The 13,589-nt window shown below is 36.8% G+C and overlaps 1 protein-coding gene across 3 annotated transcripts; it reads right to left on the bottom strand.

Annotated features, from left to right (window-relative positions):
- Positions 1 to 2,038: 2,038 nt before the first annotated feature.
- On the bottom strand, positions 2,039 to 13,227 carry LOC143855171 (glutamate--glyoxylate aminotransferase 2-like). 3 transcript variants are annotated; one of them, XM_077365391.1, is made up of 14 exons: positions 13,035 to 13,227; positions 11,496 to 11,715; positions 9,717 to 9,782; positions 9,264 to 9,381; positions 8,390 to 8,471; positions 8,186 to 8,273; positions 7,889 to 8,047; positions 5,871 to 6,044; positions 5,650 to 5,781; positions 4,060 to 4,125; positions 3,559 to 3,623; positions 3,130 to 3,221; positions 2,866 to 3,022; positions 2,039 to 2,305 (listed from the first exon to the last, which is right to left on the bottom strand). In XM_077365391.1, exons 2-14 carry the CDS (start codon positions 11,610 to 11,612, stop codon positions 2,176 to 2,178), a joined length of 1,446 nt encoding a protein of 481 aa, XP_077221506.1. In that variant the 5' UTR covers positions 11,613 to 11,715; positions 13,035 to 13,227; the 3' UTR covers positions 2,039 to 2,175. The 3 variants fall into 3 exon arrangements, with proteins under 3 accessions (XP_077221506.1, XP_077221505.1, XP_077221504.1); XM_077365390.1 differs by having other exon boundaries at positions 11,496 to 11,699; XM_077365389.1 differs by having other exon boundaries at positions 11,496 to 11,707; positions 13,035 to 13,226.
- Positions 13,228 to 13,589: the final 362 nt, after the last annotated feature.

Below are 13,589 nucleotides of genomic sequence, written 5' to 3'. Positions count from 1 at the left end.
TGAACACTATTTCTACTTCGGCATACTTGTATGGAGATTGTGCCTGTGCTGGCTTAGGTAAGAGTAGGAGAATTCCAATTTATTTTTCAACAGAAGGGGAAGCAAATTATTTGATTTTGCCTTTACTTCTTTATATGCAACAAAAGAGACTACGACCGATAAACCCTCGTTACAGGGGGGATTTTCAAGTGGTCCCCTCCCCTTCCATGACTCCCAAGACGTAACTCAGTAGCTGCTGGGTGCAACTCAACCCGACCCAACCCAACCCGTCGAAGTTCAACCCAGCCCAACCCGAGTTTTTAAGCTTACAAAAAAAAATTTTGAGGAAAAATATTGTGGTTCACTCGGGTCAATTTGCCCAAACCCTCAACTCAACTCGACCTGATCTGACTTTTTTTCGGGTTTAACCCGACGTGAGTTGCACCCCTAGATTGTGCTATGCTACCAAATGTTAGGTTACTACCTAATACACCAAAAGCTCTAGAGCTGTTGAAATGTGTCGGACTAGGCCCTTCAAACCTGCCCCCAAAATTTTAGCAAGTCTGGACCTTTTTGGCATATTGGCTCGGTACCTAACATCTGGTATCATAGCAGTCACCGCATCACGTTTTCTAAATGAAAGCAGTTAAGAGTAAAGTTACTACATAGTGAGGTCACTACAGAAGTGGTGACATGAAAAGGGCTAACTAAAAAAAAAAAAAAACGGCTAGAGTAAAAGCCGTCACAGAGTAGGCCGCCAAAAGATGGCAGATAAGAAAGTATGGTGGAATGCTATGATTCTAAGTGTGTGTGTGGGGTGGGTGGGGACCAGGTGGGACCCAGTCTGGTATGGTACATGTTTAAAGGGCTTTGCCTAACGTGTTCCATTACCTCTAGAGCTTTTGGCGCACTGTTTAGGTACTTAAACATTACATAAGGATCCTGCATAAGAAATGCCACACCTTGACATTTTTACAATCAAGTTCAGCAATTCTGAAATACTGAATTACAAGTCTGCAAAATGCCCGTCCCAACATTTATCCAAACATAATGCTCAAACTTCTTCAATGGAAGTCATATTAATGAAATTAACGAGGCCTTGCTTTTGCTTTCCTTCAACATTCATAGGAATTCTCCAGTCATGCAACCATGTTGTCCATATCCAATATTCACTTCAAAAATGCATTCACATTCCATGAGAAGATTAACTGCAAGTCAAATTTATGAGTTCAACAACCCTTTACGGAAATGGTTTTCAGATTTTTTGCAGCAGAGAATGATAAAATCCAGAAGATGAAGTTCATACCAGCCTCTTCCTCCAGTTTCTGCTTTACGCAAGTCCAAAAATACAGAAAAAAATGAGTTTTTTCTCATTATCCCATTTCCGCCTAGTTTTTCAGGCACCCAAATGCATTAAAGAAATAGCCCATTAAAAACTACTAATTGAGATCCATATTGAGTTTATTTGTCCTAATGATTGTCCTTGTCCCACATGTGCCACATGGATGTGATAAGGTTCGTTGATCCAACTGGCAAACACAAATCCGGCCCTTACCTTTGGCCCTACCATGATCACTAGCCATTGATCTATAAGCCCATGATTAGGCCCAGTTTGTTTAGCATTTGGAGAACAGTTTGTGAGTCAGTTTTGGACTCAAATTTACTTTAATCAGTCTAGACTCTAGACTCACAATCGGTTCTCAAAATCCAAAACAAACAGGGCCATTGGGTTCCCCCGAGAGAAGCTAAAGCATTCAGGATTCAATCCTAACCGTTGATTCTCTGCATAGGCAGACTCTTTAGTGGTTCTCCTAACTTTCACCTAGAATGTATCAAAACAAATCAGCTAATTTTGATAAGGAAATTAAATTGAAGCATGACATGTCTCTACAACAGTGTAGATTTACATGTATTCGAACCAAATGAAATGGTGGCGTGTGATTATTGAAAAATCAAACCCAAAATCATGAGAAATGTGCCAAACTTCTAATGGGAAATTGAAACTCTGGTTTTCTCACACTGTTCTGTCTTTCTGAATATCTTATCAGAAAGATCAATGTGCAGCAATGCCAACCAATATGATAAAAGTATCACCCACTTTTAGAGGGCTTAGAAAATGATAACACCATGAGTTTTGAGTACATTAATTAATTGCCAAAGTTATAGCAAGTAGTACAAATTGGAGTTCTTTTTTTCTTACATCCTTGAATAACCTCTGTGGTCTTCATATTGCTCCATAAACTCATCATTGAACTTCTTGAAACTAGCCATGATTGCAGGCATGTCTTCTTCAGCTGGCAAGATGGTGGTTCTCAAGTGGAAGACCCTATCAAAGAAGTAGCTCAATAAACCCCACGGAATTGTATAAAGAAAACTTACATGAATACATTTCAAAACCCCTCTTGGAAATGGCTGAACAACTTAATATACCTTATCGAATTTTATGGTACAATCCAATTGGGTTACAATTTTAGTGTAATCTTCCAAAATTCAACCAAATCGGGTGAGTTTTTAAAAATTGACAAGTTTTACAGCTTGAAAGATTCAAATGTGTCAGTCAAACTGCTCACTCAAATATCAAAATTAGGGGGATGGATTGCATCACATCCTTCAGATTCACCTTCATTGGGTTTGGAGAACCCAGGACAGAAAATAAACAATTTCGGATCAATACTCAAAACAATTTTCAAGTAGACCTGGACTCCCATCAAGACCTAATCAAGTTTCAAGTTTTTAAACTTTTCTTTGCTGATTAAGAGATCATTTATTCATGATTGAACAATCAAGGAGATCATAGAAAAAATTCTAGATTTCATGGCTTAAATAATTAATTAATGAACATTCACCCACGAGAATAATCAAGAAAAAAATAGATTAGCAAATTACCCTTCTTTCTGGCCAAAGCCTGAACCTGGGACTGTAGATATGCCTGTCGCTTCCAGAAGCTTGAGACAATAGAAAACATCAGGGACTTTTCCAGCCTTTTGGGCAGCTTCAATTGCTTTTGGTGGTAACCGTATTTGTGGGAACGAATACATGGCTCCTGAAACCAGCTATTTATTTAACTTCCAAGCGCTTGGAACATGGGAACCATTCAAATTTAATGAAAATATAAATAAGGTATAGACAATACTGGTTAGCCGTCATTACCTTCTGTAAAATTACAAACTACATTTCTGCAGCTATTGAATCCATCAGTCATCATATGCGCTCTCTTCTTCAGTGAGTCAAGGACTGCCTTGCTGCATATTCATTATTCATGAAAAAGTTAGCATGTATCCTTCAGAAAATAATATTCAGAAATTAACCATATAGTCCTTAATTCGTAAAAAAAAAAAAAAAAACAGAAATAGCAACATGTCAGTATTCCAAAACAAAGAAATTCTTTTCAAAAATGTTGAATTCTATGCTTATTTGCTCCTGCAATTTAATTCACCAAGTAACAAAGGACCTTTGTTGGACTCGCATTACCCATAATTGTGGTCAAAAGGAAGGATTTGTCAGTTCAAAATCCACATATCATAAAGAAAAAGGGAAAGGCTGCTAATTAACTGGCAGTTGAAAAATAGTTGTCTCTACCTTTCTGTAACGAACTTCAGATATGAGATGTCTCCTGGTTTTGGGGGATTAACCATCAGCCCTAGCTGAAAAAAGAAAGCATGCCAGCAAAAATATCACATAATAAATGTGAATGGGAAATAAGAAATGAAAAATAACACACTTCAACAATTTTACTTTGCTTCTCATAAAGCACCAAACTTCTAAACAATATTCCAATAACATCTCAGAAATCGGTCTTTCCGCTTCTGAGTTGGACTCAATTGATTCAATGAGAAAGTCTCCAACTTGAAGAAAAATCTGTGGAGTTGACTATTAACTCAACCGCTTTTTAAAAATAGGAATTTGGAGATAGTATTCAAAGCCTAGCCAAACTGAGTAGCGTTTGACTTGTTCAGAGTTATTAGTTTGATAGAGATTTCTAACACCAGTACACCACTTCTAACTTCTACAGTTGCATACACAGTTACAGATCTAAAAGACGATGACAATTTTTAAGTATCTACATGCATTTTGACTTACAAATATCTGGCCAGGGACATTTGGACTGAGTGAAATAGATGCAACTTTATAAATCTCGTCAACTGTCTGCATCAGTACAACATAAAAGATCAGCATCTTCAGAAGTGCTTGGTTAAAATAGTCAGTGAAGACTGAAGAGGCATATGTGAAGAGAAAGCAGATTAAATACAACACATTTCTTAAAATCCTAAGTTTTGGTGTCTCACTAAAGTTTTCTGATTTGGTACAAATTTCACAGCAAATAATCTACAATTCAACTTCAAACCTATAATTATAAAAAAAAGTGAACAAGAATTGTATGATTTACTAAAGAGTCAAAACAGTTGAGAATAATTCACTGCACAACTTGATCTTATTTGACAAAGGGAAAAATGAATAACCATAAAGTTCAATGTGGGATTTTCTAGCTTCTATCGCAAAAGGCATTTCGCTAATGTTCTGTTGCATTGGACAGCAGCCACAGAGGCTCACTTTTCAGTAGAGTTTGTCTTCATTCACTAGGTTGCTGCTGTCAGATGCAACAGACCATCCGCGAAATGCCTTCTGCGATGGACGCTAGCAAATCCCGTTCAATGTTTGCCCGTGGTTTTAAAGTTAGTTTTATCTTGGGGGAGGGTATATGAAATTGAAAAGATCGTAATGGAAGGGATTCTTTCCTCCAAATCTGGCATTGAGCGGATAGACTAATAGTCCTCCATATCATCCTCAGGAAAATATTCACCTACATCACCTTGCGGTTGTCATGGGTTGGATGAGTTTCACCAGGCACACACCCATCACCAGGTTGCTCCCTACACATAGCTTGAAGCTGTTGCATTAGAGCCGTTACTTGTTTTGTCATATACACCAACATTTCATCTTTATGCTGTTGGATGAGGTTTCCACCTCTCATAATGATAATCCAGACCAGTTTGGGAATCACAACTTGATCTGATACTAAGTTATTGATAGGATTTGATAAAGTAAAAGAGTGGCAGAAACAAAGGAAACCCTGGCAGAGATTCGCCTTCTCAGGTCCCATTGGGATCACCAATTACAAAGAGGCGGAGGTGAGTAGTTCTCCAGGGTATAAGGCTTATAGAGTGAACAACTTCGACATGTTGATTGTTGAGGGAGATTCCCTCAATGTCATCAGGTGGTTGCAAGGGAGTCATCTCCACCCATAGAGATTCGGGCACTGGTTCGACGAGACCCTCGAGCGAGCGTAGTGGGAGGACCTATTACCTACAGCCGTGTAAGAAGATTGGCGAACGACGATGCTGATAGGTGTTGCGGATTGTAGGCTTCCTTGGCCGACATCAATAGGTTAGCCAGGGTCGGTGTTAAAATGGTGGGTTTAGAGTTGTTTGACTTCCACCCCTTGAGGGTCGCGATCTTATGTAATTTTTCTTTGTATTTTTCCATGTATCGACCATCTCGGTCATCAGGTTATTCTCTTTTCTTCTCCATTAATAGTACTCCTCACCATTCAAAGAAAAAAGATACAAGAAAGATATGCAAGGCAATAAATTGTGGTAGAAAACATGAAATTCTAAACTCATAATTTACAAGATAATTGGAAACTCGGACAAGTCCCAGAAAGAAACAAACCTGTGGAGGAATGTTAGTCATCTCAAAATATCCTCCACGCTGTCCACATTCTCCCCAGTATCCTTTTGAGACAGTGTGGAAAGACACGAGCTGCACCCCCTTGCTTTTGGGTGGACCCATGCCCATCAAAATCTTGCAGTATCGAGAAATGTTTAGTTTTAGTTTAAGATAAGCCAGAAAAAAAATTTCTTGAACTAAGGAACAAATAGAGTATGTTATACCTTTCTTGCACTTATGAAGGGGCGCACATCTTGATATATGTTCTGCTGATAAACTTCATCTGCAAGCAGGACTACATTTTCTTGGAAACAAAATTCTAGCAGTTCCCTTATATTAGCTTCGCTCAGACATTGACCAGTAGGGTTTCCTGGGTTTATAATCACCATAGCTCGAACCTGAATCCAACAGATACGTGTTTGAATGCTTCAGATATGGGTAATATATCTATAAACGAAAATGTCACCATGAATGGATTTGAACGCATATTAAACGAAATGCAGAGGCATATGAAGTTGCTACACTGGAACAATCAGCTACCTATAATCTAAAAAAAGATTTCATGTTATCCTATCACATTGGAATTTTCTCTTTTGATGGAAATTAAGTAAATTTATTGAAAGAAAAGTATTTATGAAAGGGGAAACAGGTGTGTGGCAAGCGGAACTTCTGCCACAGGCCTATTAGCAAACGGAGCTCCTATTCTGCAGTGGTCATTAAAATTAAAGATATGAATTTATCAGGTATTCATACAGTCTATTTACAACTTTGTCCAATAACATGGTAGTTAGGTAATTAGGTTATGCTAGTGCATGGTGAATGGCATCTTACAATCTCTTTTACTATTTTGCTAACTGGTATTATATGCCTGGATTAGTTAAGATGATGATAAACTTGTTAATGCCTGGATTAGTTTATGAGATTGAGAATGCTAGCGTCATGCATTCAAAATTTCAAACATACCTACATGTGGATGCATGCATGCAATGTGTGAATATTCACTTATACTGCATGCAGACACCTAAGAAACTGTAATGTGTATCATTGAATTTGAGGCATTACTGCAGAAAGCATCATTGCCATAACCATACGTATATACTAAGAGATCGCACAAAACATATCAGATGTTATTACCAAGTACGTCTTCAAAGAATAGATTTGAGATTAAACAAATACAATTCATACTCATAAGATATAAAACCTTCTTAATCTCCCAAATTTTCAAACAATGGCAAGTAGGACTTCAAAAAAAGCATGACCTTAAAAGAAAGAAAATTCAATATTTTTAGGGTAAAAAAGGCATTACTTTCAAAGCATCTACAAGAAGTTTCCTTTACTAAACAAACATTAGTTCAATACCAAAAGAAGAAGAATAAAAAAGGCACGCAGAATAATACACTTTATGTTGAAAACCGAGAGATCTCTAATCTCCCGAGAACAGGATCAAACTCGACGTGCGGCAAACAACGAGATCAGATGAAAGAAACAGATACACATAAAATAAGAAATACAAGATTTACGGGGTTCGACAGTATGGCTACATCCATGGTACAATAGAGTTTCACTATGTTGATATTACGGTTACAAAAATCTTTTTTTACCTTTTCTCTCAGTCAAGAAGATGCCCGAAACCTCTCACACCCGTAACCCTAATATGTGGCTTATATATCGATGCCACTACATCAAGAATTACCAAAATACACATAACCCTAATATGTGGATTATATGTCGAATAGAGTTTTGGATCGGGCATATTAGTCCATCAAGATGATGAATTACAGCCAGAATACAAGACAACCGCACAACACTTTAGCAAGCAACTTTTCATGTCACCAAGCACTAAAGCAGTTATAGGTGGGACAAATTTTTTGGAAAACCACTAGCAAACAATATGAGAGGATTATAAGCCATTAGTCCATAAGCTGGAAATAACTGCATGCACAGTAAAATTTTGAATAAAATCAGCAACAATTGCAACCGACACTTCTTCACGATGCATTAATATTAACACTTACAACCTGAAACTCAAGTCAGGATCAATGAGTGCATAAGTACGATCGGATTCTATACTCAGTGGATTGCTTGATCTTTCAGGCCCAAAAGAAAAAATATGGACTGTTATTTCAAGTTAGGAAAACTTAATTTAGTCGACTCAACTTGGCATTTCTCAAGTACCAAGATTTTAAAAACTGGGTAGCATGTATTAATATGGGACTGATGATGGAAAAGAAACCATGCTTACAGTTATTCCTTTGAACCGGGCCTGTTCTACCGATTGACGCAGGTTATTGATGTCAAGACCCCAGTTTGCTGTCTCTTCTAGGTAATATGGAACAAGTGAACCGCCATATAAAGAAATTGCAGCTGAATAAAGTGGGTATTGTGGAACTGGAACCAAAATCTGCAAATGCACGAATTCTGAGTATTTTAATACAACAAAAATAAAATAAACAGAGAAGTGGCTAACCAAGAAAAATGAACTTCTCAGGTTATTTTACTGGTAAAATGTATACTAAGTCATTATGAAAGACTTGAGTACCCCATCGTCTACATTGCGAATAATAGTATTCAGGATCTGCATTACTCCTTTACTGGCGCCATCCGTGAGATATATAAGTTCTGGATCACTACAGGCAATGAAATTGATACAATCAGCCGCTACTTTAGAAACTAAAGTACACTGCACCCAGTATATAAATAAATTATCAATTTTTATATCCATTTTCATATCCAACCCGATTACCTAGGATACCCATCGCGCCTTTCAATGAATTCAGCCACTTCCTTCCTTATTCCCGGAAGGCCTCTGGAGTCACTATAGGCACCTATTGATCAGAAAGGTTGCAAATTATCAGTTTTGCTTTATTCCCTCTTTTACTTGAATTGGAGAAAAAATCTCAAAGGATTATATTTGTAGTGGCTAACTCTCACCCCTCAAGGGATGAGACTCTGAATTCTATATATCTATCAACCTATATATATATATATATATATATATATATATATATATAGGGTTTTTGAGCTCGAGCGCAGATAAGCTTATCTGCGCTCGAGTGCAAAAACAGGGGGGGGGGGACACATTGTTGGGGGGATCCAAAGCATTCATTTGGAAGTCTCTTTCATGGATAGGGTGTCTACCAAAAATCAGCTCCACTGGATCATCTTAGGGTCTCCAGTTGTGGGGTGAAAATTTGGCAGATTAGTGGACAAACAGTATTTGTCCATTTTCACCCCCACAAATGGACACCCTATGATGATCCAATGAAGCTGATTTTTGGTACACACCCCATCCATGATGGGGTCTTTCAAATGAATGCTTAGGATCACCCCAACAATGTGGCCCCACCCTTGTTTCCTGCATTCAAGCGCAGGAACCCTTTTCTCATATATATATATATATATATATATATATATATATATATATCACACACACACACACACACACACACCATAACCCAGTCCATAAAGACTACAGATAAGTTATCCTCAAATGTGATATAATAAAAGTAAAACATGTACATCCGTACGCATTTAACTTTATGAGAAACTGATGCAACTCAATAATATTTCCCTGCCGATAACAACATGAACAATGTATCAAGGATCAAGGGGCATACCTAAACCACCAGATGTTAATGAAAGATAATGTTTAGCCCTGGCAATAGCATCTGCAGGGAAAACAAGTCCAACATTTGGATCATCTAACAGAAATGGAGCCTGGCATAATGCTACCACCTGCAATGAACCACTTTCATGTGAAGATAAACTTCAAAGGAAAAAAATCGACCTTAGAGCATCAATATATCAGGATACCCAAGCAATAAGTGGAAAACAATATGCAGAAAATCATTTTCTGCATTTAAGTTGCCGGAAATAGATAGCAGAATACCCATTTATTATTCGTATAAGAGCACAGAATATGAATTATCATGCTTCTTCAAGTTATTTAACTTCAAGTGCCTGAAATGGGCATTCATTAAAATTCAAATGAAAAGGGAAATTTTCAAATCCAATAATTGTACATTTCACATCCAAATAGAACGAAAGGGAATACGGCAATGGTGATGAACCTGGCGAGGAAAGGTCAGTGGCTTTTGTCCTAAAGCATGAGGGTTGCCGACATTGGTAAAAATGATCTGCAAAGAACAAGTGGAACATGATATAGTAAAAAATATATATTAAACAATAATTTCATGCAAAACCATTAAATATGCTTATCATTTCAACAAGTTATACTGAATAACCTATAAAGTAACCATTTACTTTGAAACCTAAGAAAAAGCTTGTTCTGTGTGGTGACCTTGACTTCATCATAGAAACCAAACTCATACTTCCATATACCGAAGTGTTGCAAGGAATCCTTTGAATAATAAGGTTCTAAGACAACTTGTAAATTTTAATGGATAAATTTCATTATATATCAACATTAATGCACTTGAAGTAGAAAAATAAAGCACAAAGAAGAGCCATACAACTGTAAACAATTTAAAGCAGATGATATAGAAAGGGAAATGATAAATGCGCCCCTTTTCATCACATGGGACACCCAACTGCAGTGTATGTGGCAATCAAATCCGTTGAATCCTTCTGACGTGAAGTACATCAGCCCCTCTGCAGTCATTGATACACTGCTGCTGGGTGTCCCAAGTGATGAAAAGGGGCGCATTTATCATTTCCCTATAATAAACTTCTTGTTGCACCCACTTTCCTAATCATGACAAGCTACTTGGAATTACGGAAACTTTAAACAGTGAACAAAGTTAGAGTTGTGACTAGTTTATGTCTTATGATGGTAATACTGTAAAATGCTGTTATTATTGGGTTCATTTTGTAATATATATTACTCTCTCATATAAAGATGTCATGTGGAGAGAATCCTCACATAACCTAATTTCCACTACACTTTTCTTCTCCTCTCCTCTCTTCTGCTCCTTATTTTAATAGCGCATAACCCTCTTTATTTCACCATGTTGTCTATTCCACCACAACATGGCACCGTAGATGAGGTACATTGTAGTTTGTGCACCCTATTTCCTCATAATCGATTCTTATAACAGACTAACAGTATAACCTTGAAGTATTGTTCCATTTGCCACAGGAAGTTCTCCAATTCAGCATTTCTAATATCCTTATAGCATTTTAGCTCAGAAATCCGTACGTCAGTGACATTCCTAGTGACCGACCCACCCAGCCTTCTCGAGTATGAAAACCTTGGTCTTCAACTACTGGACCTCATCCACAGAGTTCGATACGTCTTTCTTGACTACGCTCAATGCAGTAGTGACACTACCTATGAGTGCCTTCATCTCATCCTTGAGATACACTTTCACTTCGTTCATGAGAAGGTAATGAAGGGTGAGATCACTCCAGTGCAAGTTGCTAGTGGAGACGTGGTAGTGAATGTGTCCACCAAAGGTTTGACTGTAGACCAACATACTCATTTGATTGACAAGATGAAAATTATCCAAGGAACGCTTCAAATTTAGGGGATGTTAAAGAGTTCATGTGCATTAAGAGCATTTTTGTATGCGTTGTAATAGCTCCGTTTTCATTTGAATAAAAATACAAGCTCCACATTTTGGGTCTCCATCGTTTTCTTCTTCATCTTATTTATAGAATTTACGGAGACCATGGTAGAATACAAATTTGGAAACAACAGCTCAAAAAGTAATTTAAAGCAAACAATAGAGCAGAAACTTAGTTTCAGAAACCACCTGCACATACATACTCAAAAGCAATTGGAGGATAGCCATTGAAGAACAAGGCCGGACCGCTTGTAAACAAACATAAACACATTGCTAATAAAGTAAGTGGAAGTTAGTCCCAAGAAAAAAAGTGCATGTATATACCTTCTTGCCTTCCTTCTGAAGTTCTGAAGCACGGAGATACAGCTCACCTCTTACAGCATATTGAACCTTCTTAACGTTCTCATTCAGTGACTCGTAGTCTAATGCCTTTGGTGACATGATGGTGTAGTTATCAATGTCACCACAGAGGCAGATAGGAATTTTCTCTCCAATATACAGTAGAAACCTATAGACTCAGTTCGTAACCTGAAAACCTACAGTGCTGTAAAATGAGTATGAAAAGCTCCCCAAAAGAAACAACCATGTCTACAAATTAATCTGATTTAAGGCATAATTATAATGAGGATAACGAGAAAAGGTTTCATCCAAAAGAGTGAACATCATGGCATAAAATTATTGCGAACTACAAAGTCATTGGTTCATTATCATGACAAGAGCCAAAAATATCAATATTGATGGAAGCTAATCTTCATAGAGACTAGGTCATTTCATTCTAAATAATGAATATCCAGGGAAAAATGTGTTGAAGGTGAGGTGCTAATAATATCTAAAACCAAAAGTAAGCCTAAATGCAAGACTGATCATTCCATGTTGCCGCTTAATGATCAATGAAGAATAAATCAAAGAAGTAATAAATCAAAATCAGGTAAAAGTAAAAGCGAAACATCGAATGAATTAGTAAATTGTGAAGCTTCTTTTCTTCTTTTTTATAGTGAAGTTTTTCTTTTCTTTTCTTTTCTTTTTTTTGTTTAAGAAAAAAGGATTGGAAACAAAATGCATGCTTACCATCTTCATGTATGCACAATCAAGCAACAGATAAAATTTGGAAGGCATGAAAACTACACAAAGAGATATCATGATATGTTACACAAGAAAAATCATGTCAAATCATAAAATATAAGCAAGAAATTATTAAGCAGAAAACCAATTAATCATTTTAAACTTTCCACCACTAGAATTCAAAAAAAATAATGAAAAGGAAAATTCCATGATAATTTAACAATCAATCATTTCTATACAAGAATTACAAAAGGGAAAATCCCGCTGTCATAAATAATGAATGATCGACACGGAAGAACAAATGAATTAAAATAGTAATATTAATATAAGAAATGCGACATCAAATTCCAACTGGAAATTATAAAACCATGTAAAAGAAAAAGATAATATTTCAAGAATTAAAAATACACAATCTACAGTAAATTATGCATACAGTGCTATCATCACTCACACCAAAAAGAGAAAAACCCGATTGTTTTTACACAAAAAAGGACCAAAACCCAACAAACGTCCAAACAAATGCCGAATATTACCAAAAAGGACAACCCCAGATTCATTACTCAACAGAAACACTCCAAACCATGATCTTATTGAGCTCTCATACTAAAACTATAATAAAATCAAATACAAATTCTCATACCCAATTGAGAAATTCATCGATTCCACCATAAAACCCAAAGCTCGAATCATAAAACTAGAAGTACAAATCAATAAAATTGAATAACTATAAAAGAGGAATTCACACCCATTTAACAAAAACTCAAGACAAATCATTTTTTCCCTTTTTGCCAAAGGGTTTACCTTGAAAATTCAGAGGAAGGAGGGAGATTCTTGGGTTTTGACAGATGTTCTTAAGTTGCTAAAACGAAACATGGAGCTTCATATGAAGATGGGCCTCTTACAGAAATAGATGCATTTGCATGTTTATATGTTATTACTTTTCAATCTTATTTTAGTATTTATTTTATTGGTTGGCATGTTTTGTGTATGTAGTATATAGACCATGCAACATGAAAGAAAGTATAAATAAATTATAAGTGAAAGGGATGTATATCTAGATACAATGGCACCAGAGCCACTGAAAAAACAGAGGAATATCAGACTCTTCAAATTAAGGAGAGGGATAAAGTTCAAAAGAAGTGTGGTTGCTAACTAAAAGGGAAATGATAGGTTGCTGACTAAAGGGAAATGATATATGCGTCCCATTTTCTTCCGTGGGACAGCCACTTGTAGTCTAAAAGAGTAGGCATGGGTATACAAGAGGGAGCTGTCCCAGGCGAAAAGGGGGGGAGTATATCATTTCCCTGCACTGTTTGGATTCCAAGAAGAACAATTCTGACAGAAAATTTGTTATCA

Source organism: Tasmannia lanceolata, unplaced genomic scaffold, assembly GCF_043159265.1.
Source record: "Tasmannia lanceolata isolate RefF3 unplaced genomic scaffold, GAP_Taslan_0.1 ptg000020l, whole genome shotgun sequence".
Lineage (NCBI taxonomy): Eukaryota > Viridiplantae > Streptophyta > Magnoliopsida > Canellales > Winteraceae > Tasmannia > Tasmannia lanceolata.
The sequence above is the reverse complement of the archived record's forward strand: the minus strand, read 5'-3'. Positions and strand labels throughout refer to the sequence as shown.

Excerpts from the sequence above, each read along its gene's own strand:
- LOC143855171 (XM_077365391.1), bottom strand. The coding sequence starts at position 11,612 with ATGTCACCAAAGGCATTAGACTACGAGTCACTGAATGAGAACGTTAAG. Across the intron at positions 5,782-5,870 it reads CCTTCATAAGTGCAAGAAAG|ATTTTGATGGGCATGGGTCC; the intron begins GTATAACATACT and ends CGATACTGCAAG. Across the intron at positions 2,306-2,865 it reads GGCTTTGGCCAGAAAGAAGG|GGTCTTCCACTTGAGAACCA; the intron begins GTAATTTGCTAA and ends CTTCTTTGATAG.